The sequence below is a fragment of the Globicephala melas genome, chromosome 15 (genome assembly GCF_963455315.2).
Source record: "Globicephala melas chromosome 15, mGloMel1.2, whole genome shotgun sequence".
In the NCBI taxonomy this organism is placed as follows: domain Eukaryota; kingdom Metazoa; phylum Chordata; class Mammalia; order Artiodactyla; family Delphinidae; genus Globicephala; species Globicephala melas.
The window spans coordinates 51,686,986-51,714,276 of record NC_083328.1 but is presented as its reverse complement, the minus strand read 5'-3'; the positions used below and the strand labels follow the sequence as shown (position 1 = coordinate 51,714,276).

At 38.5% G+C, this 27,291-nt stretch overlaps 1 protein-coding gene across 2 annotated transcripts in view; it reads left to right on the top strand.

Annotated features, from left to right (window-relative positions):
* The window catches only part of PLCB1 (phospholipase C beta 1), a 692,666-nt gene that overhangs the window by 218,231 nt on the left and 447,144 nt on the right, over nucleotides 1-27,291 (top strand). For both annotated transcript variants that reach the window (XM_030872578.3, XM_060284359.2), the window contains exon 3: nucleotides 14,439-14,507. In XM_030872578.3, the coding sequence (XP_030728438.1) occupies nucleotides 14,439-14,507 (69 nt within the window). The remainder of the gene's footprint in view (nucleotides 1-14,438; nucleotides 14,508-27,291) is intronic.

The following is a 27,291-nucleotide window of genomic DNA, read 5'->3' as shown; positions in this document are numbered from 1 at the left end:
TGTAATTCTCTACAGTGTGTAAGGCAAAGTGCAAACTTGTGATGGAAAGTTAGTTGCCTCTGCCTTAAAGCCTGCATTGCCCATCAATGCTGAACTGCACAAGCCCACCCACCTGGGTATAGGGAACAGTGGCACCATAAGAATACAGTCCTTCAGAAATCACCAAGTAGCATGGTGCAGTTAACTCCTTAGGTTTCCGTGCCCTGTAAATGACTTAATACTAATTCTATCAGAAAATGTTTTAAAAGCACTTGGGTATGCTTACATATTACTAAAATAATATTAAGGAAATCACTCATTCTAGTCTCAGCATTAAATGATACTTTATCTTACAAAGAACCCCTTCATGCTGTATTTTTCTTCTTTAAAAATAGACATGCAGAGTGGATATGACACAAAATGAGGACCATCATGTCTGAAATTTATTTGTCTTTATATTTGCACTGATAAGTTCTCTTTCCCTCTTTCTCTTTCTTCCTCTCTCCCCTCGCATCTCGATTTTCAATTACTCACGTATTTTATTTTAAAATAGCGTCTGATCATTGTTAACATCAGTGATTTTCTTTAAAGAAGATGAGATGCTTTTTCTGTGTGCTTTAATCTAAATATGAGCTTTTATAAGTCAGGGAATTATTAAGAACAAGAAAGCCTGTCATATCCACATGGTATTTGTTACCAATTTATGTGTCTCCATGCCAGTGGTTCTCAAACTTGAGAGTATATCAGAATCATCTGGATGGTTTGTTATAACACGGCTTTCTGGATCCCACCCCCAGAATGTCCTATTCAGTGGGTCTGGGATGGGACCCAGGAATTTGTTTTTCTAACAAGTTCCTAGGTGATGCTGATGCTGCTGGCCCAGGGACCATATTTTGAGAACCAATGACCTTTCTATCAAGTAATACCAAAGAGGTAGGAATAAAGACATTGAATCTATACCTTTGGACTATTTGATGTGTCCCAGCTTTTGTACTAAAAAAATAATGCCAAAAGACATACAGTGCTTAAGACTCAAGTTAATTTAATTCCATAATCATAAGGCAGAACAGTACCAATTTCGGTACATGGAGAGTTCTGTACTTAATTTTGACTGACCCACATAGAGCAAATGTGATTCATCTGACTTAAAATTGAAAACCCAAATAACCTAGGTTGTGAAACACAATATATTTTTATGATGGGGCCTAAAAGGAGACAAATTGGTTATTAGAATGATAGGAGTGATTTGGCCAAAGGTATATAGGGAGTAAGTTGCTCAGACATCAAGCAAAGTAACAAGAAAATTATGAAAACTTTACGAATAAGCAGGGTAGACTGTTTTCACTAAACATGAGCCCAGGGTCTGAGCTATACAGATTTAAGAATTTTCTCCTGAATATTTACTTTCTTAGCTATACAGGGGAAGTAATTCTGAGGAAGATTTATTTTTAAGGTTTACTTTCATCTAAGCAAGAAGAAATCTATTGTGCAATAATGAAAACAAAAATGGTCTGTTCTCTGGGTGTTCAACACTTATGTTAAGGATTCATGAGTTAGTTATTTAGAAAATCATATACCCAGGGACATTGACCTTGGTCAAAATGTAGGCTTTATAGGAAATGATAAAATTCAGTTGCTCTATACTCTAGAGAGTAAAGTAGTTCACCCTAACATGAAAAACTGTGAAATGAAAGAACAAGAATTACAGTGGGTCCCTTTTTTGTAAGTATGACGCCTGCCTGGAATCAGCATACAGGACTCGCTTCAAAAGGTGAGCAGTGATGACGATCAATAATGTGATTTTTCTAGGAGATGATCTGGAACAAGAAGATAATTGACATACCAGGAAGGTAATATTCAGGCAGCCAAGGAAGCTAATGATTATTTCTTCTGGCTATTCTGCCCTTGATGAAAAATTTTAATACAATTATTTTTTCTCAGTTATATGTACAAAGGAGGCATTAACAATGAGAATGTCTTGATTTGAAGAAAGGAGAGGATACAAAGAAATCTGCCCCTCCTTCTGCCAGTGACAGTTTTATTTGGGAGCAATTCCACTCTCCATTGCTCCTTCTTTTATCACCCGATTTAATATTTCAGGAAAGTTATCCAAGGATGGGTTCTTGTGGTTGTCTTTCTTGGCACCATTCTATGGCTTCTCTGTGTATTCAGAGTGTTCTTCTGCCTTGAGGAGGTGAAGTTCATGCCTAAGCATGTACAGAAACCCAAGGTCCGGTGCTTCTCCCAGGGCCCTCAGAGTGAGTTTTCAGGAAGTCAAGTTGGCACACCTGCCATCCATTGTCATCAAGCAGCATCATCAGGAAGGGAGGTGGCCCTGTGGCCCCACTGTTTCTTTCCCTCTCTCCCATTTTCAGTCTTGGGTGTGTCCTTCCTGCCCTGACTCTGTCCAGGCATGGCCAGCCTATGAGATGACCCCAGCATATCTGCTTTCCTCGTACTCTTGCTCCATCACCTCACAGAGCTACCAGAGATGGAAAGCTCCATGAATTTCTCGTGAAGGTCAAGACACGGATGGGTGGGAAAAAGACAGTGTCTTCTATTAACTGTCCTTCTGTCTTGTTTCTACCTGTTGTTCTGAAGCTGTAATTGGAGTAAACATAAGGCCTCATAAAAGAAGTTTTACACAGTATGATTTTCTTTCTTGTTGTGGAGTGCAAATGCAGAGCATATAGGTATGTCACCCCATCCTTCCCTTTTTGGCTCCAAGCTGAAGAATTCCAACAAAATCATTCATTCAAGCTTCCTCTTGACAAGTAGCTCACTTCCCACCTCCCAGTTCTGTCCACTCCTCCGTCCACATCTTACTCTGGCAACTTAAAGTTCTGTATTCCCTCTTTAAAACATTTTAGTGTTTAACGAACTTACAGAGTTCATTAAACTTAATGTTTAATGGAATTCCCTCCTTTCCACGTTAGCTACTAAAGTCTGATTCCTATAAAACTGTAAGCCCCAATTTCATCTTCTTGTCTAGATCTGTGCCATCTCGATGCTATCCCAAAATTCCTGTTGGGTAACCTTTACGAAGTCACTTGACTTGTTCTTGAGCTTTATCCTTGTTTGACCCCTTAATGATTATCAGCTCTTTTCTTTTCCCTCTTCCTACAGGGTTCTCCCCTCAAGAGCTGTAACTCTTCAATTTCACAGTCTTCCCGTACATTGCCTTTCAAATCTGTCCCACACTAGGTCTGACTGTGTTTGCTTTTCACTTAACTCCCTCGCCATTCATAGAGAGGTAGTAATACTAAACTAGTAGCGTTTGTGAAGAACGCTTAGAGAAGTGATGTTACTTACATAAAAGCTTTTAAAAATGTCATCTTTATTCACTTTTAAAGTTTTAATGAAATTATGAAATGAATTATTTTTCTTCATCTTTGGAGTAAAATTTGTATGTTTAGGGATGTATTTTTTTTAAAGAAGGGAAGTCAGAGTAGCTGGTTGAAAATGGAATAAATCCTTACCAAAAAGAAAGTGACCTAAAATATAGTGGGTATGAAAATATTTCTTTTTAGCCCTGAATATGACAAAAATGAACTATGGTTTGGGAATTAGGTAAGCTGATGCTTTTTATAGGTTTTTCTCACTAAGAAGAAGAGAAAACTATTTGCACATTAAATTAGATGATATATACTCATATATGTATTTCCCAGGAAATAGTCAAAATATTTTAAAACCTGATTAAGGATGATACAAGATAAAATACAGTGTACAGTGACCGAGAACTCACTGCTTCAAAAAATGCTCATTTAGTAGATGTATCACAATGATTAAGACTGTTTTCAAAGAAAATTTAAGGATTCCAAAAACCTGCAGAAATATATCAAAAGCCAAAGACAATAATAAATATACCAAATATATACAGAAATATATCAAATGCCAAAGACGATAATAAATATAAAAATGTGATTCAAAAAATTGTATGCATGTGATTCAGAATGCTTTTGAGTTTAAGAATAACTTCTAAGTTGTTTATTTGCAAATGATAGCTGTCTTGGATCATGTTCTCCAAAGAGACCCAAATACAAGTGGCTGCGCACAAGAGATTTATTAAGGAAGGGTTTCCAGGAGACAACAGTAAGAGAGTGGAGGAAACAGGACAGTGAAGGAACAGAAGCCAACCCAGGGTGAGCTTTCAGGTGAAGTCCAAGCCTCAGCCTGGGAGTGTGTTCTGCCCCAAGGCAGGGTAGCTGGGCTTTCATGCTCCTGCACCTGTCACCCCTAGCTATAGCTCTCTGAGCAGAAATAGCCTCCCAGGCACTTCCCGTTCTCTGTGCAAGGGGGTCAAGTGCTCCAGGAGGCCAAAGACAGTCAAAGGTCAGAGGGTCAGTTATTAGGAGGGAATCAGGCAAGCACTGGGGAATGGATGTCCAGCCAGTAAAGGGGACCAGCAAGCATCAGGGTGGGCATTAATAGTTTCCTACAGGAGCTTTATTAAAATTTCCTGGAAAGTAGAAAATGACCCTGGATTTAGTGAACTTTCTATTATATAAAGTTCTTGACATGAACAGCTGGCCTCATTATGTGTACTTACATTAGGGTTGAGATTGATCAATAGTTGAATGAAAAAGAGTTTACCTCTGGTGAAATTACAGCACCCAGGCAGGACCTTGGGAATGATGTGTTTACTGACTAAGTGACTATTCTTCTAGGGACAATTCATTAAGCATGGTACTCCCCATTAGACATATCCAGTCCTTATCCCAACAAATGAGCATTGGAAGAAGGTCAGCTGGATTCCTTTTGTCTTACCAGAAAGCAAAAAGTGATCTTAAGAAGCAAGTCTTCTTTGAAAAGAAAAAAAAATGACGTTATTACATACTTGTCAACTTCAAATATCTCATTTTAGAAGCTATATTAACTCCTTGCATGTTCAGGGTGTCATGTGAGATTAAAAGGTCATCAGAATCCTATGGTTGCTGCTTTTCCCGCATGCCGTAAGTTCTGGTTTATTGTTTTTTCATTTTTGCTTGTTTTAAGATATTTTCTGTTTTCCCTTTTGATTTCTTTTTTGATTCATTGGTTGGTTGTTCAAGAGTACGTTGTTTAATTTCCATGAATCACAGGTTTTAAAAAAAAGCCTTAGAATGTCCTTGATTAAGCAGTAAAAATTTTATTAAATCTTAAAAGAAAAAAATCTTGTGGTTGCCAGAACCCTGGGAGAGGCATGGAAAAGTAAAAACAAACTTCTGGGCAGAAACATGCGTGATAATATGTAGGAATGATTAGGTGAAGGAGAAAAATGAGACAATCTGGTTAGACATTACAATGTGGCTACCAGAGAAGGAAAGGATAAATGCCAGTTTTGTATACTTCAGAAAATTTGGAAGTCATCAGACATTCCATGATTGTGTGACTGAAAAGAAAAGGAAATACATCAGTTGCCAGCTCAGCTGTCTCATGCACAAGGTTGAATCACAACATCAGGAAATAGGCCAAGCATCTTTAGAACCTCTCCTTGACTTTGTCTGGGCTGTAGGGCACAATGAGGAAATCACTGCTTTAATCTGTAGTTTTATTGATGCTACCAATAAAGACAGTAGTCTGAAGAAGACTTTTCTCAAACAGTCTTATTATCAGTTCTCTCATTGTTTTTAGGATTCTGTTGCAATTGTTTCTTAAATGGATCTAGGCAGCTTGTCCAATATCCTACAGAATGTCCTACAACAAGTTCTAGCCCTGGTGAATTAGCCGTCTCTATGCGCAGCTGTTGTCTCCTCTTTAATATCTAGGACAGAGGTTCTCAAACTTCAGATTGCTTCTGAATCATTCCAAAGTTTAATTAAAATACAGATTGCTGGACCCCACCCCAGAGGTTCAGATTCAGTAGGTCTCGGGTATTACCTGAGAATTTGCATTTTGCACATATTCCAAGGTGATGTTGGTGCTGAGCCTGTTGGTCCAGGGACCACATTTTAAGAACTACTGGTCTAGGGAAATGAAAGAATTTAAGTCATATAAGCAGATAAGTGATATGCTCAAATATTACAGTAGGATAAGATTAAGAGACTAGAAGCAGCTTGCACTACCAGATAAAGAAAACTTGGCTGGCTGTTCAGCCATAGGGAAATAGGTGTAGACCAGAAATAACATTTTAGATGATTTAAGGGGAAGTCTGGCTATGTTTAAATTATCTGGACTTTTCAAGCGGAAATAGCTTGTTTGCCTGATTGATCAATATCATTTCCATATGTCTTTTCAAGAGACCTTTTATGGAGATTGGATTTTATGCTCACCCAAAATATCCACAAAGATCGTTTTCCACAATTGTGACACTATTTGCCAGATGATGAATGCTGTTTCTAGTTAATCTGATTAGACTGAAATCAGGACTTTTGCTGAGCACAGGCGTAATAGAAAAATGTGACAATGCAATCTTTATCACCGTAATACAATTAAAAAACAAACTCTGAGTCTTTAACAAATGCAATATCATTATTTGTCCATAAAAATGCCATGAATCCCTCCATGAGACGCCTGTTAATAAATACAAACTAGGAAAATAAAACATTGGTCATCAACTTTCATTATACTTCTGAATTTATCTTTAGCATATGTATAGATCTTCCATGTTGATTACAGAGTCTTTTTTCTCAGTTTTTAAAACGATAACCAAATAAGTTTAAAATAAACCCAGTTACTATTATTTTAAATCTCCCCAGTTTTTCATTTATCATTTTAAAAAATTGCTAAAAGATATTTTCTGAAGTAATATGGTCTAGAAACTTTTCCTTCCACAATCGTACATGCATGGAGTTATAAATGTATCATGTTATAAACATACATGTTGTTAGAATTAAGTTTTATTAACATTATATCTTAATAAAAGGTTTGGTACTATGGACATAATTTTATGTTCAGCTGCGTTACCTTTCAACTTAAGCAACTTTTTATTATTAGATGAATATATAAAAGTTTCTCAGGGCGCTAAAGAAGGAAGTAAGAAGGAGGAAATTTGGCTATTGCATAGCCAGGAGCTGAACTGTCTTGCTGGTTATGTGCGAAGGAGGAGCTAAATAGATATTTGCCAATACACTTCACATTGCCTTGTGGGGACCCAGCCTCACAGCCTCTTAAAATTACTGTTACATTCTATTTATCATGATATTTGTTTTCTTGTACATGAACAAAGAAATGTTCTTTTTCTGTTTGTACCACTCAGTTAATATTCATGCTATTTTATTAATACTGAAAAATAATTCTTTAGCAAAAAAATCGGTCTGGAGGAATATGAATTCTTTTCCTATCCTGTACTAAGTCTCAGTGATCTTGATCAATGGGTATATTTTTCTCTGGGACTCAGTTTCCTCATCTGCAATCTCCCCCAGTTCCCAAAGTCTGTGGTTCCATTACAGTAATTGTTTCCTGTTGGACATATTCAAAAAAGATGACAGCATTGCAGTCATTTTTATACTGGGAAGAGTGCCAACATATGTAAAGTCATTTACGTTTTAATTAAATGCATTAGAACATGGAAACAATGGGGGTAGCGTATTAGTTATCTATTGCTGTGTAACAAATGACCACAAACTTAGTGGCTTGGAACAACACACATGTATTATCTCACAGTTTCAAGTGGGTTAGGGTCTCACCTGCCTAGGGTCTCACAGGCTGCAGTGAAGGTGTCTACTGGGCTGTGTTCTGTGGATCTGGAGTTCCTCCTCCAAACTCATTCATGTTGTTGCCACAGTTCAGTTCCTTGTCACCATAGGACTGAGGCCCTTAGCTCTTACAGGACTTGTCTTTTCATAGACAATACAGGACAGAGCCAACACGTAAGCATCTCTGCTGCTTTGAGTCTCTCACTGCTGGATCTCTTTTGAAAGACTCACCCAGGATATCTCTCATTCAGTTAAATTTAAGTCATCTGTTCAGAGACTTCAATGACACCTGCAAGATGCCTTCGCATTTGCCATATAAGGTTACATAATCATGAGAGGAATAGTCCATCACATTTGCCATACTCTGTTGGCTAGAAGCAAGCTGCAGGTCCTGACAGCACTAAGTGGGAGGGGATTGCACAGAGGCGTGGACGTCAGGGGCAGGAGTCGTGATGGCCAGCTTGGAATTCGGCTTGCTACAGGTGGGCAAAATGTTGGGTTCCTGATGCAGTTGTTTAACTGACTAGCAATTGTCACTGAAGGTCTCCGTCAGTTCTCTCATCTGCAAAGGGGAGGAATATAATACTCATGACAGTGGTGCTGCCAAGACTGATGAGATAATATGTACGAATTATCTTACAATTCTCGGCACGTGGTTGGTTCTCTGTTGGTAATAGTTAAAAGTATTATTGCTGTTGTTATTATTAATTATATTATTTGACTTTGCCTCTTTTAGTGATAGGAAACTTTTATCTCATTACAGTAATTTTTTTCAGTTTTATTTTATTAGCTCAAAACTGTCAATAGTTACAGTTCATAACACATGAACTAGTTCATTGCTTTTTCTCCATTTCAAATATTAGTCTTATTGATATTTCGCATTTAACTGTGACATTAAAAGTAAAACCAATTTCCTCTACAAGTTGCCTCTTACTTTATTCTCTTATTTTGTTTCATGAACTATCTCTGGAGTACTAGATTTTCATATCACATTTTGTTTGTTTCTTTGTTTGCATTCTGTGCTTTTCTTCTAGATGCTTTACCTATCCATTTTTGGCTTTTCTACTGGGGTCTTTTCCCTTTCACTTAGAATGGGAACTATTACAAGAATAAGGATGTATATGTATGCAGGACTCCCTGCTTGCTAAGTGGAGATCTCAGTTTAATATCTCAGTTGATTGAACAGCAGCCCACTGAGAAAGGTATTGCTGGCGTTGGCATCTCTGTTTGACAGATAAGGATTCAAGGCACAGACATCTGTGGTAACTGGCTTAATAATGCATAGGTTACAAATGATAATTCTGAGAGACAACTTAAGTGTTCTGCCTTCTAGTTCTATGAAATTTGCACCATATTAAACATAGAATTTCTTAAATAAAGAATTCCAGATGTATCAACTTTCTTTTTTCTCTGCTGCTTGGTATTGATGACCTGGGCATCTCATTTCCTTGGATGTTTCCTACTCTGAGTCTCCATTGCAGACTGGGAAAAAAAGAGAAGAATCGAGGCTAGGGAACAAAGACAACAAGAGACCAGGTGAAACAGGGTGCAAGGACTTTTTGAGAGGTATACTAAATACATTTTCACTCCCTCAGAAGTGGAATCAAGTTAAGGAGCAAAGAGTCTATTTTGTCTGCTTCTCTTTAAAATAAAACACTTCATTAACTGACTCTAAAGTTGTTTTATTTAAACGTTGGACATTTTAGGGGGGTTGGCAGTCAATAAAACATATTAATGTCTTCTCCTTTTGGGAAATTGAGGTTGAACAACTTAATGCATATACCACACGGGGAGGTATACATACCCAGCCATTAATATCTTCCCTGTGTAATGTTTATGACTGTAATCGCTGCTCTGATTATATATTGTGTGAACTTGAAGCACATTATTATAATGGGTGGCAAATGGAATTTGGTGACAATGCACAGAAATTGGTATCCTGGAAGAGGGTTGCGTTTTAAATCGTATTCTTTCTTGAGTTTTCAGTGCATTTCATGGATCATCTACTTCACGGTGTGTTGGTGGCTGATGGATTGAAATCCTTCTGCGGAATAGTAAACATCAGAGATAATTTCGTCTTCCCTTAGCTCGTCTGTCTCAGTTTTCTCATCACTCATTCAAACTATCAAAAGTAAATCCCTGATTACTGTTAATTCACTTTTGTCCATACTGACCTAGAGAGAAGGCACATCTGACCACACTTCAGGACATGCATCGGGGGTCCTAGGAATGTGGTCTCCAAGCTTTGCAGGGGCCATTGTGGGCCTTGGAAATAAAGGGTTTCTGTTAGTTCTTTCTTCCTTTGCTGGTTCAGGTAGCCCACAGGGCTTTGGGCACCCCAATACCCTTTCCTTGTTGGATGGGCTTAGAGGCAAGAGAGAACAAATTTCCTCCTTTCACTTTTCTAAATGTCTCTAATGTTATGAAGTGTAACACAAAAGATATATAGTGTAGCATTTTCAACAAAAATAAAACAATTTCAATGATTGCTTGAATTTCTGAACAGAGGCATTTATTCTACAGAGTAAAATTTAATGCTAAGGACACATTAGAATAGGAGTTAGTGGCATTTGTCATTTGATAGTTTATGTTTAATTAAGTCAAATCTGAGCCTAGGTTATTCACCATTAGGCACACTTTTGCATTCAGTAGGTATAAAATTTTTATTTGATAGTTCCCTATATAAAGAAATGACTGTTTTAAGTTCATCATACAACATAGTATAAGTAGTGTATAGTTTTATCAATCATGTTCATCTAAAAAGCCTGATGATAACAACCCTATGAATTAGTACATCAGTGCTTTTCAGTATGCTCCATGGACCAGTGGCAACAGCATCACCTGAGAGATGCAGGTCCTCAGGCCTGTCTCAGTCCCACTGAACCAGAAACTCTGATGGATGGTGCTCAGCCAATTTATGTTTTAACAGGTATTCTAGGTGACTCCAATGCAGCCTTTGAGAACCACTGATATAGGAAGTATTATCATACTCATTTTATAGATGATACAATTGATGCTAAGTGTGGTCTGATAATTGGCCAAATACATGACTAGTTAATTTTAGGGCCCTTCCTCAAACCCAGGTTTTCCACTTAAAAATCACAGGGCCTCCCTTTCTTAAAAGAGTAAAGGAATAGTAAATCCCGTAAACTGGAAAACAGTAACTCCTAAATGAATTGAGAAAGGGACCATTTTCCTGCTTTCTCATCATGCAAGTGGGATGTTAAAACTATTAACACAAGAAAATTAACCTAGAAAAGTTTTAATGACACAGGTAACATTTTTGTGGTCCCATGCATTGAGTTCCTCATTTTCTTTTTAGTGGAGGAGCGAATAGGATGTAGTTAAGTCCCAGAGGGGTGGCTGTTGTGTGTTAATAGAAGTGGGAGACTCTTTTAATCATGGCTTTCTAACCGAATGAGTCCGTGGATAGATTTCCACCTGGGTCTTTCCTATGCCACATTACCCACGCTGAGAGTGCCCTGCGGTGGTTTTCCTGCACGCACGATTTTACACGTGCTCCAGAGTCGCTGTGGTATCAGAATGAAAACCTAGGGCAGCTGGCGCTAACTACCCCCCTGTGACTTGGGAAATGAATGTTTCCTCTTGAGCTGAAAGTAGAAAACAGCGTTCATGATCTGTAATAGAAAAGTCTATAGAATGCTGCCTGCTACGGTCTATTTCCTTGTGAACTCAGTTTGGGCTTTGTGTATAAAAACAAATAAGTAAAGTTTAAGTCTATTGTTTATTCAACTGGAATTTCCTTGAATAGAAAATGTTATACAATTAGGTAAATGTACCGTGTATGTGTGCGTGATTTTTATTCTGCATATATAAAAGAACATCATGCCACATATATGGAAAAGTGCATCAAACCATCAAACATACATGCCAGTGTTTTATGAATAATTACAAAGAGGACGTGCAGATAACGACTGCTAAGTTCAGAAGTGACTGATAACTCTCCATGCGCTTCTGCTGTGTGTCCAGAGTGACTTGTTTTCTGCACAGGACTCCTGACTCTGTGCATTTGTGACTGCTGTTTCCTCTCCCTGGAACCCTCCCCACCAAACACACAGAATTATAAGGCTGGCAAACTCCTTTTCCTCCTCGCGCGTCAGCTGAAAAGATGCCGTAGCCCTTTGTAGTCCACGTCTACAGTGCACTTTGAAATGTCTCCTTTAGAGTATAATCATTAGCTTTGTGCATGAGCTCCTCTTTGTATTTTGAGCTATCATTCCTCAGTACCTAGCCTGTACCTAACACATTGCAGCATTCAATAAGTAATGCTCGACTGAATTAATGACTGGTATGTCCACTTGGATAAAGCCCTCAAGCCAGCATCTCCAAAATGCAGTATCATTTTGCCCAAACTTCCAAGCCCCAGCGAGGAAGCTGGAACCCCTAGAACTGTAGATGCCTCCTGTCTTTCCTTTAGTCAATTCTACCTCCTTATCATCACTCTCATCTTTGTCCCCAATACCTCTACCCTCATTTGGTCTCCTGTCTTTCAACACTGTACTCAGTTCTGGTCTTCTAGATTAAGCTTCTTCAAGTTTGGTTCTCCTCCTGTTAACTCCTCTTTCAACAAATGTTTTTGCTGCCATTGCCATGGAGATGAAGAAACCTGGGCCAAATGCTCCACCTCTTCACATCTGAATGCTTTGTATGCATTTGCCTAAGTGAGGCCTTGAGTCCAGCAGTTGATACCGTTGGTTTCTAACACTCACTAGGTGACCTTTGATATTGTGGATGGTGCGTCCTTGGGGGAACCATGGCACCTGCTACTCTGTCTTGCAGGATCCTTGCTGGGTTGCTACCTATCACACCCCAGGGTTTGGGAGAGTTTCCACAGAGTCATGCACAATAGAGAATGGGTTAAGGAATTCACTAAAATGGGGGAAAGCAAACTTACAAGGCCAGTGTGAGCAAAAGAAGAGAAGGCGCTGTTTCCTGTCCTCCCTGCAGCCCACGGAGACGTGTGCGGGGCCAGGTGTTTTATTGGACCTGCTGTGTGGTTTGCACCCCAGTGGAGAGATTCCATCTCATCTTTGACCCTTATTATGCTGCAATCATGAAATCAACCTTAGGCTCAGGAAAATAATCAGACCATTTTGCACCAAACATTTGGAATCAGGGGCAGCTGTTTGAAGGAATTGTCTGGGAACCCATGGCGCCAGTCCTTGTAGATGTTGGGGCCTATGAGAAATTATAGCCACTCCTGTCCAGATGCAGTTCCTCCCGCTGGGAGATGGGAGTAGATGCCTGAATCCCACTGGCTCCTTCTCTAGAAAACAGGTTGGATGGCTCTGCTTATTGTACCACAGTCTCATCTGGCTGGTGGCAGAGTTCACCGGATAACTCAGTGACGTGTGTGTCCCAAATTTCATGGCTCAGTGCCCTTAGCCAGACTTTCAGGATTTCCATCCTTTTGCCCAAATCCCTTTCTGGTCTCATCTCCCATGATTTTTCTTCATATGTTCAGCATATGGAATTCTGAATGTCGGCCATGTGGATCCCCTCCCCCACTGCCACTGTACCTTCCCTTGTGGTCTTCCTCACTCTTGGATGCCCCCTTATCCCCCTCTTCTTCCCACCCGCTTCCCATGCATTATTCTCCTGCTCTGAGCACTAAGGGCCATGAAGACCTCAAGGTTCTGCCCGAACCTCTGGTCCTCTCTTGTCTGGATATTTGCTCATGTGGTACACTCCAGCTGGGTGAGCCCCTTCCCTCCCCACTTCTCTTCTCTGTGCTCCACAGACTTTTTTCTGAGCCTCTCAGGGAAAAATGATCTTTTCTCTGTTGACCGCACCGCCCCCCCCACCCCAGCAGTTAACTTTAAAGTTGGCATTAGCATGCTCTCCCTTGTCTTATGCGTACACTTTACTCCACAGGTCCATCCAGAGAAGCAGCCATATCTTTTTTTTTTTTTTTTTTTTTTTTTTTTTTAGCGGTATGCGGGCCTCTCACTGTTGTGGCCTCTCCCGTTGCGGAGCACAGGCTCCGGACGCGCAGGCTTAGCGGCCATGGCTCACGGGCCCAGCCGCTCCATGGCATGTGGGATCTTCCCGGACTGGGGCACGAACCCGTGTCCTCTGTATCGGCAGGCGGACTCTCAACCACTGCACCACCAGGGAAGCCCCTATGCAGCCATATCTTATATGTCTTGTACCCTAGAGTAACTTGCATGTTATAGGTGTTCAATATATATAGTGAATAAATGAAAAGATCAGGGCATAAGGGATGTGTGCAAAAGGCTGGGGTGCAGGTAGGGGAGGCAGGTCTGCGTCTTTACCTTGGCCAGGTGGGCTGGGTATCCTGTGAGCTGAGGGGAGCACCTCCTTCCACTTCCCCGTCCTAATCCCCCACCCCGCTCACAAATCCTCACCTACACTCAGAGTGACTCTCAGGATTATTTTTCAACAAGGGAACAGGAAGGCCTGATTCATCATGACTTAGGAATGGCTTGTAGGATAGGCTGGGGACCCAAACCACACATATTATACATTTCAAAATGTATTATGACATATATATATATATTATATATATATAACTGAAAACTATGTATATATATATATACTATATATATATATAGTATATATATACTATATATATATATATATATATATATATAAAACTGAAAACTAGCAAGTAGCTATCTTTTTGTTTCCATTCCAATTCGATCAATAGGCAATGCATGTAAGAGGAAAAATATCCCAACAGCAGAGAAATTTTCAGGCAAGTCTTAAGATAATATTATTTTTTAAAGTGATGTCAATGCTATAAAACAAAGAAAAAAGATCTGTGTGTATGCTTAACGATTTCACATTTTTGCCTTCCAGGAGACGGAGCTGTTAGATCTCAGCCTTGTCAAAGATGCCAGATGTGGGAAACACGCCAAGGCTCCCAAGGTAGGAAGTGGAGTGTAGTATGCACACCAGCTGCTGCCTTGATTATTTAGCTGTGTCCTGGTATCAATTAATTGCCCCAGTTAAAAGTTTCTCTGTTGTAGATGTTATAAAACGCAATAAAACAGCCAGTCCTTTCAGAGACCAGTATGCTCTGAACACTACCATTTTTGTTAAAAGACGGAAACAACGAGCAAATATAGAGGCAGTTGGACATGGGGCTTGCTTTATGCCCTCGAATCTTATTTTTGTTTTGGAAAAAAAAAACAAACAATGCCAAAGTTACTGGGTAATTCTAAATATTCAAAATGTGCTTAAAAGTATTTGAAAAATTCCTTGAGCCTCGTGAGCATACGTGAACTAACCTTTTAGACAGATAAACAAGACCCTTTAGCTCAAATGCTTTGCAGTTGGAATCATTCCATCCATGAAGCCACAGAGTGTCAGATCTTTCTGCTGTTCCTAGTGTTCCTAGTGAACACCCGCAGACTTTGGGATCAGTTATGTGGAATGTCAACTAGCTTGGGTTTGAAAAACTTACTGAAGAAATATCTAAAGCAGTGTTTGCAGTTTATTTAGTTTTGGAAGATGGTTTAAAAATGTTGAATATGGGACTTCCCTGGCTGTCCAGTGGTTAAGACTCTGTGCTTCCACTGCAGGGGGCATGGGTTCATTCCCTGGTCTGGTAACTAAGATCCCGCATGCCATGCGGTATGGCCAAAAAAAATTATTGAATAAAACATACATATATTTTAAAAATTTAGATTATCTGGTAGGGTATAGTAGCAAGATGTGTTGACTTGCCATCAAAGTGGGAAACTACTCTTTACTCTATTTAAATTTTAGTACTTTAAAGACTTCTTCTGTAGCACAGAGAATATTGGCAAATAGGGAAGTACAGGTGCCATTCAGGGACTCTTGCCTCCTTCCATAATTGATATAAAACTAGCGATTTTCTATTTGAGTATCTACCTGCAACTTTTGTTTTATTCCTTAAAAAGTCAAAACACTTTCTTTGACATCAAAAATTAGCTGTTGCTGTGGAGATGCAGGAAGAGAAAAAGTCACCTACAATGATTATTCTTCAGATACCTAACAGTGCAGTAGTTGCTGGCAAATTTTGTCATAGAGCAAACAGGCAAATACTGCTTTTATTGCTGAAGGGGTTAAGATGATCTACAGGAAAATGTGGAAAATGAAAAGAGAGAAAAATCAGAATTATTTTCAAGAGGGTTTCTATAGGTGTTTCATGTGAAAACGGCCCATTATTTACATTCATCTCTTAGTAATACAATGATATTTCATTGGTTTGGTCTTTCGGTTTTGTATCAAGCTTATCATCATTAATGCTTTGTTGATGATTCAAAATTGTTCAATTTTCAGGGTAGAAAACAAAGTTTTTTCTTCTTCTCTCAACAACATTTCAGCCAGATTTCATGTAAGCCTGTTATTGATAGTTCTGAGAACTATATTGATAACAGTTATGAAGTTTGTCTTTCAACGCAAGTTTATTGGCCTAACTTGAAGTTTCATTGTCAGTATTGGTTAAAGACAGTTGCCTACCCTCTATCAGACCCCCTTTGTTTCTGGACTTAGGGAAGTCAAGTCAATTCTTCTGACACATGGAGACTTGCTTTCAAGCTTGACTCTTTTACTGCAGCCCACAGCCTGCTTATCAGTTAAGTGTTTCATTTTATGTACGTGGTTTGATAAATGTCTGTTGAATGATGAGAAATGAACAGAACTAGGGTGTGTACTCTGCTCAGTTGATAAACCACTATTAGATTCTAAAAGGCTTCTATTGAGGACAGATTTCAACACTCAGAGTGCTCTGGCTTTTACTGTTTTTTTCCACTAAGATTTGCTTTCTCTGTGGATTATCCATGTTCTTGGTTTTTTTTTCACTTCCTATTCCCTGCTGGGGTTCAAGCACCTCAATCTATTTTAATATTTTCAAAGCCGGATTCTGTCACATGTTACCTGTGTGAAATTCCTGAGACTTCTTCCTCGCTGGCTAAATGGTGATAATACTAATACTAATGCTACTAATAATAAATGCCTACTTCATATCATTGCTGTAAGGATTAAATAAAATAATTCATTGGCAAAGATTTAGCAGAGAAGTTCTCAAATTTAAGAGCTTGTAGAATTACCTGGAGAGCTTTAAAAAAAGGCTGATCCCTGTTGTCTACTTCCAGAGATGCTACAAGAATCTAATTAAATGTGCAATGTGGCATCAGGGTTTTGAAAAGTAAATTTGCCACAAAATTTGAACACTGCTGCCTGAACTCATCACCACTATATAGTAAGCACCCATTCAGTAGTAGCCACTGTTGTTGGTATTATCATCATTATTTTTGTATTTATTATTATTAAAATTACAATTCAGATTTGCAAGAAGTCAGATTCATTTCACTCAACTTGGAAAAGTTGATGTTATAAAGAGAGATTGGAGCAGGGGCCTGGCTGAAAGGGGCTTGGTGGATGGACAGGCAAGAAAGAAGTAGGTATTAATGCCAGTTCTAAAATCTTTAAGTTACAAAAGAAAACCTTTGCTTGAGCTGGATAAATAAAAAGATAATTTATTAAAAAATGATTGGAATGTATTGAACAATTCAGTGGAATTTCTGGGTTTAGATGAAGTCGCATTCAGCTGCTCAAAAAATTGTCACCAAAGAATAGGTGCCTCTTTCTCTCACCAAACTGGCTTCCAAGGTGCTGGAAGGGATTCCCTTTCCATCCTTAGGGTCCCCATGGTGGCCACCTCTGCACACTATCCCTGGCAGCTCCCAGCTTCCCATGTGGCAGCAGCTCTATGTGGCAGGGACCAAAAGAGAAGCTAGTTTCCTCCAGAGTATTCCAGAATGATTGCAGCATAGCCACCTCATAGAAGGGGGCATATGGACCGGAGGCGGAAAACTAAATAAGAGGGGACCATTGTGTTGGCTAGAACAGAAGCAGCAGGACAATTACAGTGTAAAGACACCAACCAGTATGGAGTGAGAAAAGCTTGGGAACTTAGGACAAGAAGGCAATGTAATATGAAGACAGATTGAGTGGAAGACTTTCTGCAGGGGCTTATATATCAGAGAGGAAGGTGGAACATGTGTGGAGCAGATACTATTTATCAAAACACCCAGGCACCCTGCAAATATTTATCTGTGTATTCATATTATTTTTGTTTTTCACAGCATCTCATTATATAAAAATTCACAATCTAGTTGAAGATGAACTGTTTTCTATGCCTGCTGTGATTTGAAATAACATTTATAGGACATGAAAAAGCTTCTACGTGTTGCCCCGTTAATGAATTTTAAATGTAGACTCCCAACGCAATGCATACGATTCCAGATCTGCTTTTCTGTACACAGCTTTTGTTCAAGTTATCAGTTTTGAAATTTCTCACTGGAGAGAAATTGGGAGATTTTTATCCAAAAGGAAAAATCACACTAAAAAAATCTTATCCTTTGAAATCTAAAATGTATTTATGTTTCCTTTCTTGCTCTCTCCTTTGTCTCCCCTTCCACCTTCCCTACCTTGCCGTCCCCCCTCCTGCCCCCAGGTTTATGAAGCACATGTAAAGAGAAACGTTCTGTGTTATATACATCTTGTCTATGCCATATACACATGCTCTCTGGATCTTCATTTCAACAGGATCTTTGCTTTTTAAAGGAGGGTTTATCACTGTGGTTTCTGATCTGTTAGTGGCATAGCATTAATAAAATGAATTAGGCCTAACTAGAATGAAAAATATCAGTGTCTTGTGCAGAGCAAGTTTTCTGATACTTTTGTGTGTGTGTGTGAGTGTATGTTCTAGAACACAACAAGAAGTGTATTTTTTCTATAGGCTATCCCAGAAAGTTTTCAGCAGCATTTCTGATAAAGATAGTTTCTTTATCTTCAGGATTCTTAGGAATTATTTCATCCTTAGGAATGTTGAAAAGTAGATGGGACTAAGAAAGTGGAGATGTGGTTTTGGGTGCCCACTCTGCCATTAACGAGCTTAAGTTGTTCTTTCTATCTGTGCCTCTACTTCCTCATCTATGAAATGGGTGTCGGGGGAGCACAGGATTTTAGGTGTGTAAGTCTTGTTAAGTATTGATTCCAACTTTTAAGGGCAGTTAATCAAGCCAAGGCACTCCATCTTACAGATTATAAAACATGTCCAGCAGGTTTACATGACCTAAAACTTCTTACTTTGGTCATAGCAAATCAGGTGAACTTAAGAAAAAAAGTCAGGTAACATTTGAACCAAGATAAGGTCTTATGCAAACAAAAAGAAAAGAAAAGAAGAAAGACATGTCAAATTTTTCATGTGAACTTCTTGAAAGTTCTAGGTTTGCTTTGGATTCCTGAGGGAGTAATACCACAGTTACAGAGGCCCTCCCAGGTTTTAGTCCATGATCAAGCCTCCATATGCATGCAGCAGTATCACTGAAAAATGTGTCTATGGTAGTACTTTCAAACTGTATTTTGTGCAAAGAAAACTGCTTCTTTTGCTTAACTGACAATTACCTAGTTCCTCCTATCAGTAAAAGGCAGTGTATTTCAAGTGTGTGATATTAATTTGAACACCGATACCTTGTATATATCCAGGTCACAATTAAATTCTAGGTGGTACAGGTACTCCCTACTTTTCGAAAGTTCACTTTACACCACTGCGTTTTTTTCGAAAGGCCTACATTAGTATGTGTTTTAGCTAAATGAAAGAAATCTGAAGAGGATTTTCACTTTTACAAAACATGGCGAAAAGCAGAAAAATAGCATTCAGCTTTTGTTTGCGGCGGAAGAGCGCTTATAGAGGTAAGCCTTGAGCGGGGCACTGCCAAGCTCCTTTCCTGGGAACGGTACTCAGCCTCAAGCCACCCCAGCTTTGTGCCGTGTCTGTGAACATCTGTGCTTTTTCTCAGTTTATTTTGTGCCTCCCTTAGCAAGATGTGCCCTAAGGTAATTGCTTCTTCACTTTATGCCATTTCAGCTTGTGAAAACTTTCACAGGGATGCTCTTCTTTTCGATAATGGGGGAAATCTGTATATAATATCACCACAATCACATAAGGTAGATTAGAGTAAAACTAGATTTTAAAAGCTGATCAGGTTTTGTTTTCCTAATCCTTATATAAAAATGATGGCTTTTCAATTTCATCATTGTTTTGGCAAATGGACATTGAGTATCTGTTTCTGCCAGGCACTGTTCTGGGCACTAGGAAAACAGCAATGAACAAAAAAGACAAATAACTCTGTTCTCATCTAACATTCCTTTTCGGAGTAGGGAAGAGGTGGTAGTGGTAAACTGACTTTCAAAAAAAGAGAGAGAAAGAAAGAAAAAGGAAGGAAGGAAGGAAGGGAGGGAGGGGAGAAAGAAGGAAGGAAGGAAGGAGGGAGGGAGGGAGATGGAGGGGAGGAAGGAAGGAGGGAAGGAGGGAAGGAAGGAAGGAGGGAAGGAAGGAAGGAAGGAAGGAAGGAAAGAAGGAAGGAAGGGAGATGGAGGGAAGGAGGGAAGGAGGGAAGGAAATCCCTGGTTTGTTGTGTTTCCTGGTTTCCTTTGGGTGAATATTCCGAACCTGATGGGTTTCAAACCACACTCTGACATCACCAAGAGTTGGAAAGCAGTGTACACCACAGCCTTCAGCCCTGTGAGCAGGCTCCCTCCAGCACTGCTCTGGGTGAGGGAAACAGATAACTGATAAGTCCCACAGAGACAAATAAAACAAGGACAGGAGACCATAGACCATGAGTGATAAAGAGGCTTCTTGTTTTATTGAGCCCTAGTGAGTAAGTGCTCTTGATAAGTTGAGATCATATAAGCAGAGACATGAATTAAGAGAAGGAGAAGCATTCCAGGCAGAGAGGGCACAGCAAGAGCAAAGGCCCTGAGGTAGGAACAAGCTTGGCATATTTGAAGACCAAATAAGAGGCCAGTGTGGCTACAGTGGAGTGCAGCAAAGAAAGGTGAAAGTCAGAGAGGTGGCTGAGGGCCACATTATTTTGGGCTTCGTAGGCCATGCTGATGATTTTGGCTTTTCCTCTGAGAAACATGGGAAAGGATCTGAATGTTCTGAGCAGAGGAGAGACAAAGATCTGACCTAGCTTTTAAAAGCATCACTGGCCACAGCCTTGAGAACAGACCACAGAGGACAAAGAAAAAAGCAGGGAGACCAACTAAATGGCTGTTGCAAATATCCTGGTCAGTGTTGATGATGAATTTTGACCAAAAGGTGTAGAAAAACACCAAAATCTGAATATGTTTTAAAGGCAGAACCACAGGATTTGTCAATGCATTGGATGGGAAGTATGGGGAAAAGAAAGGATTCAAGAACAGCTCTGAGTGCTTTGACCTGGGAAAGTGGGAGACTTGAGTTGCCATATCCTGAGATGGGAAGGAAGAAGCACATTTAAACAGAAAAATTCAGCTTGGTCTTTGGATATTTAAAGTTTGAGATGCCTATTAGACTTCTATCTGATATCATATTTGGATCTGCAAATCTGGAGGTCAGGGGAAATGGCCATGGAGTTATACATAACTTTGATTCTTTAAAGCTCAAGGCCAAGGGAGGTCTCCTAAGGAACGTAGGTGTCCAAGAAAGTTCTGATATCTAAACCCTGGGACCTCCAGCATTCAGACTTTGAGGAGATGAGGAGGAACCAATAAAAGAGACTGAGACTGGTATATTCCCCCAAAGAATGGAAAGCAGGAACCTTAAAGATACTTGTATACCCGTGTTCATAGTAACATTACTTACAATGACCAAAAGGTGAAAAAACCCAAATGTCAATCAGTAGATGAATGGATATACAAAATGTACTAGATACATAAAATGGAATATTATTCAGCCTTAAAAATGAATGAAATTTTAACACAGGCTACAACATGGGTAAACGTAGGAGAAAGTATGCTAAGTGAAATAAGCCAGACACAAAATGACAAACATTATGTGATTCCACTTATATGAGGCAGCTAGAGTAGTCAAATCCATAGAGTAGAAAGGAGAATGGTGGTTTCCGGGGCTGGGGGTAGGGGGTAGGGGGAGTTACTGTTTACTGGGGACAGAGTTTCAGTTTGAGACGATGAAAGGCTCTGCAGATAAATGGTGGTAATATTGTGCAACAACCTAAATTAATGTCACTAAACTGCATCACTTGACAACCATTAAAATGATAAATTTTATGGTATATATATTTTGCCACAATAAAAAAGAGAGAGAGAGAGAGACTGAGAAGGAACAGCCAGTGAGGAGGGAGGAGAATCAGAAGAGAGCATATCTTGGACACCTAAAAAAGTATTTCAAGAAGGAGGGAGTTGTCATTTGGCTAAAATGGTGGAATTTCCTTCTAGTCCTTTTTTTTTTTTTCACTTTTACATACTTGTAACTTTATTGAGATACCATTTTATATATGCTTTAAATGTTTTCCCCATATCAATAGCATCAAATAGGTTATTTATTTAAGGGCTGTCAAATCTTCAATAGCTCATCACAGAATCTGGATGCCAATATGTAAATCTCATAATGAGCTGTTATTTGGATGTTATACAACAGTGGTTTCAATGAATCATCCATGTGTACTGGAATTGTGCTTTATTTACTGTCCCCCTTTGCTGATTATAAGCTATTTGCCTGACTTTGAACAGATTTCACCATTGTGTGAAGCCGCAGTCATAAAATTTGGTGTAGATATTTGAGGTTTACTAAAGAATAAGAAAACCCTTTATACAACAAAGTAAAGGTTTCTCTCTCTTTCCACTCATTTGCTGAGGAGATTTACCTTCAGCCCATAATCTTGGTTCCAACTGTTTCTTAATTTACCTGACATGGTGCAATAGCTGATTTGGGGGTGTGGGGTGTGCATTTGTTGGGGTCATTTTGTTTACATAAATGTTCATTTACATCTTTACAAAATGGAGAAAAATAGGGCTACAAATCCACAGAATTATCAATGTATGTGTAATGGTTTTGACAACTATTCACATTTATCTCCAGATGTAAATTATATGGCATAGTTCCTTTTTCATGTTCATTAAATTCCATAGATGTCAGTGGTTTCCTTGGAAACGAAAACCTTTATATAACTAGTTGGAGATTTGGTAGCAGAAATATCAGGATGCTGAGGGGGGTAAGGAATGGTTCCCTTAGTAGATCTTTGCATTTAAAACTCTTCTGTCTTTTCCACCTGCCCCTCAACCTCATGGCTGTTCAATAGTGAACAAGAGAAGATTTTTAAAGCTACCATTAAAGTATAGAATATCTTCTCTAACGGTTAAAAATTTTTAACTTTTTTATAAGCAATCACAGCTAAGCTAAGTCTTGTCTGGGATGTTGATATAAATTCCCAAATTTGAGAAGGCGTTGGATTGTCTCTTATCAACAATTAAATCTGAGCATTTGAGTGATGCCGCCATTACTCAGTATATATATATATATATATATATATATATATATATATATATATGTGTGTCCATCTGTAAAATATGGTGAACTAAACATGTGTATGACTGAATAAAGATTCCATTTTGCTTTTAATAATAGCAAGCATCTGTCTTAGTATCTACTGCCACAGAGTTCAAAAGGCCCCTGAAGAGTTGTTGTGGAAGGGGAAGGGAGAGGCCACAGTTCTGGCAAAGGTTAATAGTAGGTGAAAGACATGGCAGCTAAGAGCATTCTCACGATGGCCAGAGTGGACCCCTTGTTGAAGACAGGATTAGTTCCATGCGGTAACTAAACCTCAGGTCTTTTCAGAAGGTTCTGACTCATTCTATCACTGCTTCTATCTGGTGTAATTTCAATCTAAATCCAATCTGTTTTACATACAATGGTACAGAGTTGCATTTTGGAAACATTTCTCAATTTTAATTCTTTTGAATGAAATAATACGCCACCTTGTGGATATACTTGATATTAATTTCTTAAGTTAATTCAAAATAGTGAACTGCTCTCTAAGCCAGGGTTTTCAAACTTTGGTTCTAATATAGAGATATGAGAGGCACCCGAGGAGTTTTTAAAATCTCGATGTCCAGGCCACATCCATATCAATTAAATCAAATGTCTGATGTGGGGCTTAAGCATCGCTTTTTTCTTTAAAGCTCCCCAGCGATTCCTGTGTTTAACCAAGTCTGAGAACCTTGCTCTCAGTAAAAAGAGTGTCAGCTTAAATGGATGTTTCTCTTTTTAAAATAAGGACTCTATGCAGTAAGGCATTGAGAACTTTCCTACAATATTCTCTTGTCAAAAGGACTACTTTTCAGTCTAGTCTTCCTTCAACTTGCCCAGCTATACTTAATATAATAAGTGTGCCATAGTACTTGTATGAGAGTTTTCCAGCTGCCATAACAAAGTACCAAAGACAGGGTGACTTAAACAACAGAGATTTATATTCTCATCATTCTGGAGGTTTGAAGTCTGAGATCAGGTGTTGGCAGGCTTGGTTTCTTCTGAAGCCTCTCTCCTTGGCTTGTAGATGGCTGTCTTTTCCCTTTGTCTTCACATGGTCCTCCCTGTATACCTATCTGTGTCCTGGTTTCCTCTTCTTATAAGGACCCCAGTCATATTGGACTAGGGTCCACCCTGATTACCTCATTTTAATATAATTAACTCTTTAAAGACTTTATCCTCAGATATAATCACACTCTGGCAGGGGTGGTTAGGGATTCAACATATGAATATAGGTGGGGGGAGCACAACTCAGCCCATAACAGTATTTTCTCACTACATTACAAAGGATTATTTCATAATTGATCTAATATAAATAAGTAGAATTTTTTTCTTTATAATCAATAGTCAAAGTGGATATAAATGTGTAGCTGGAATCATTTCAGAAATAGATATTATTTATTGCTTTTACAGAGGACCTTTATTGCAGCTTATGATTTTTTTTGTTTCATCAGCACATTCATACCCATTCTTTTATAACCCAGACCCCCAGTAAGTGTCTTTGCACATCTAAGTGCCTAATATAGTGTAGTCATTATGTGTACAAGCTTTTGGGTCAGATGCCCAAGGCTCAAAGCCAATTACTAGCTATATAACCCAGGAGGTTATTCCATATCTCTGAGATTTAGTTGCCCCATTTGAATTATGGAAATAATCTCTATGTTTATCTTATCTGGTTACTGTAAGGACTCAGCGTTACAATGCATGTAAAGCCCTTAACACAACTCTCATGTCTATTGTATGTGTTAAATACCTTTTAGCTATCATCCTTAATGACTTTTAGTAAGTAAATAAAATGTATAACTGATGCTCATGTGATGTACTGTAGTAGGCAAAAGCAAATTAGAGTTGCATAATTTACCTATTTACAGTAGAACTCAGGTACTGCTATGGGTTACTCCACATGAGAGATTTATACTTTTTTTTTTTTTTTTTAAACATCTTTATTGGAGCATAATTGCTTTACAATGGTATGTTAGTTTCAGCTTCACAACAAAATGAATCAGTTATATATATACATATGTTCCCATATCTCTTCCCGCTTGCGTCACCCTCCCTCCCACCCTCCCTATCCCACCCCTCCAGGCGGTCACACAGCACCGAGCTGATCTCCCTGTGCTATGCGGCTGCTTCCCACTAGCTATACTTTTGTAGCTTTACTTAAACCTACCTGTGAAAATCTATTTTTATATATTAACTGTAGAAAACTCAAAACACATTTATCTTTGTAGCCAAACCACTGTCCACAGTGAACTATCACAGCAACCCATTGTACTAAGATTTACAGTTCTTATTCAGAAAACTGCCTAGATTTGTAAAGAGTTAAATAGATTTTCCCAAAAATCAGAATAATTTTAGAGCAATTTGCTTTCAGTTAAGAACATGTTGGTAACTTTTTCTGCGCAATGAAACCGTTGAAGTAAAATTGGAAACACTGTTTGGAAATGGAAGACCAAACTTAGGGTCAGAGAGACCCAAATTCAAATCCCAGTGCACATATTAACTGAGGGATCCCAAGAAGGTTTCTTAGCTTCTCTGTGGGAATAATACCCATTAGATAGGGTTGTCTGGTAAGTTGGAATATAGTTGGTAACAAGACAAGCATCCTAATATCGGACACACTTTAGGAGCTCACTCCTTGTGACTTAACTGCCTACCTGCCTTGGGTTCAATGTTGGTTTATTCTTCTTAGCACTCAGTGAGTCTGATGGGTAATTAAGCATATATATTACTTGAGCTACCTTCTTGTTGGAGATTAGGTTCTAAAGTATTTTTCATGTAATTTAACACGTGTCCAACAGGGAAAAAAACTGGATTGTGATTTGACTCATTATATAAGAGAAGAAAAAGTTGGGGGAGTAAAAGGAATGTTTATGACTATCATGGAGTCATTATGAGAATTAAATGATGCATATACCTGAAATGGCTTCACCAGCCACAGTGTGCTATATAGTAATATTAATTTGTGAGCAGCTTGGTAGAATGGAAGGAATTTAAGAATATGTACTAGGTCTTACTGTATAGCACAGAGAACTATATTCAAAATCCTATGATAAACCATAATGGAAAAGAATATGAAAAAAGAATGTATATAACTAAATCACTTTGCTATTCAATTAACACAACATTGTAATCAACTATACTTCAATAAAAAATAAATAAAAATAAAAAAGAATATGTACTAGAAATTCATTTTTATCATCCTTCAATGGAAAATGGCTGAAAATTCCTGAATTCCTTCTATTTACCACAAAAGCATAAAATCCCAGATTGCAGACTTGGAATGTGATACCTAACACACAGTAAGGTATTTTCATGGATGAAAGAATACCTTCACCGCAGTTTTTCTCGTTCCTTGATGTGAACACAATTAACATTCTTAGCTGTCTAAAATGTGAAATTTCAAGTGCCTGAAGAAATAGCCTTGATTTTATGTAAAGAGTGACATTTAAAAGACAAAATAATGTAGTGAAATATTTGCTACTTCATAGATCTTCGTTAAGGGCAGAAATAAAGTTTTCTAAGGCTACTGAACTTAACATCCATAGAGATTTATAGGAGATGGAATAGCCTAACTAATTAAGCAGAATATGTGTTGTTTGCCTGTGAAACAGGATCATTGGTTCTAACAGGTCAGAAAATTCACATTTCAGTCTCACACACCAATATATTTTCTCCGTGCCATCCAGATGTTTCTTGATACTGTAATTTGTGTTCGAGCTTTACCGATTTCAGGAAAGACCAGTGGAGCTGGAAGAAGAGCTTGTTGGTCACTATTGGCTGTGAATGGATGTAATGTGAAGATGATTCACTTTATTTTCTCTTAGGGACAGAGAAAACTTTAAAAAAAAATAATGAACTCAGTATTTCTCTAAGTGAGTTCCTTGGAATACTAACAGTTGTTATGAGATAGAAGTGTCAGATAAGTTTTGTAGATGTTGTTTCTTTACTACAGCACTTCTCAGAGTCTATGATGTGTTAGACATGGATCGGGGCCATTTTCCTTTTTTTGGACAACAAGCCCCTTTGTCAAGCATATCTCATAGAACTACTGTTCTGCTGAATTAGCTTTGGTGAATGTTTCTATAGTCAGTTCTTATGAAGTTAATCATACTCCATATTGGGACTGGAACACCAGTTTAACAGTGGTGCTTGTTCCTACAATAATGCAGATACCTAATTAGAGATGTTTAAAAACCAAATTCCTGAGTGATCTAAACCATATTTTTACCTTTCTTTAGGTAAAAATCCCTTGATGATATACAATTGAATTTTATCTTGTATTATATCATGTATTGCTTGTAATTTTAAACTTTATTAGCATTATCCCACTTTTTTTTTTTAACATAGACCTTGGTTTAT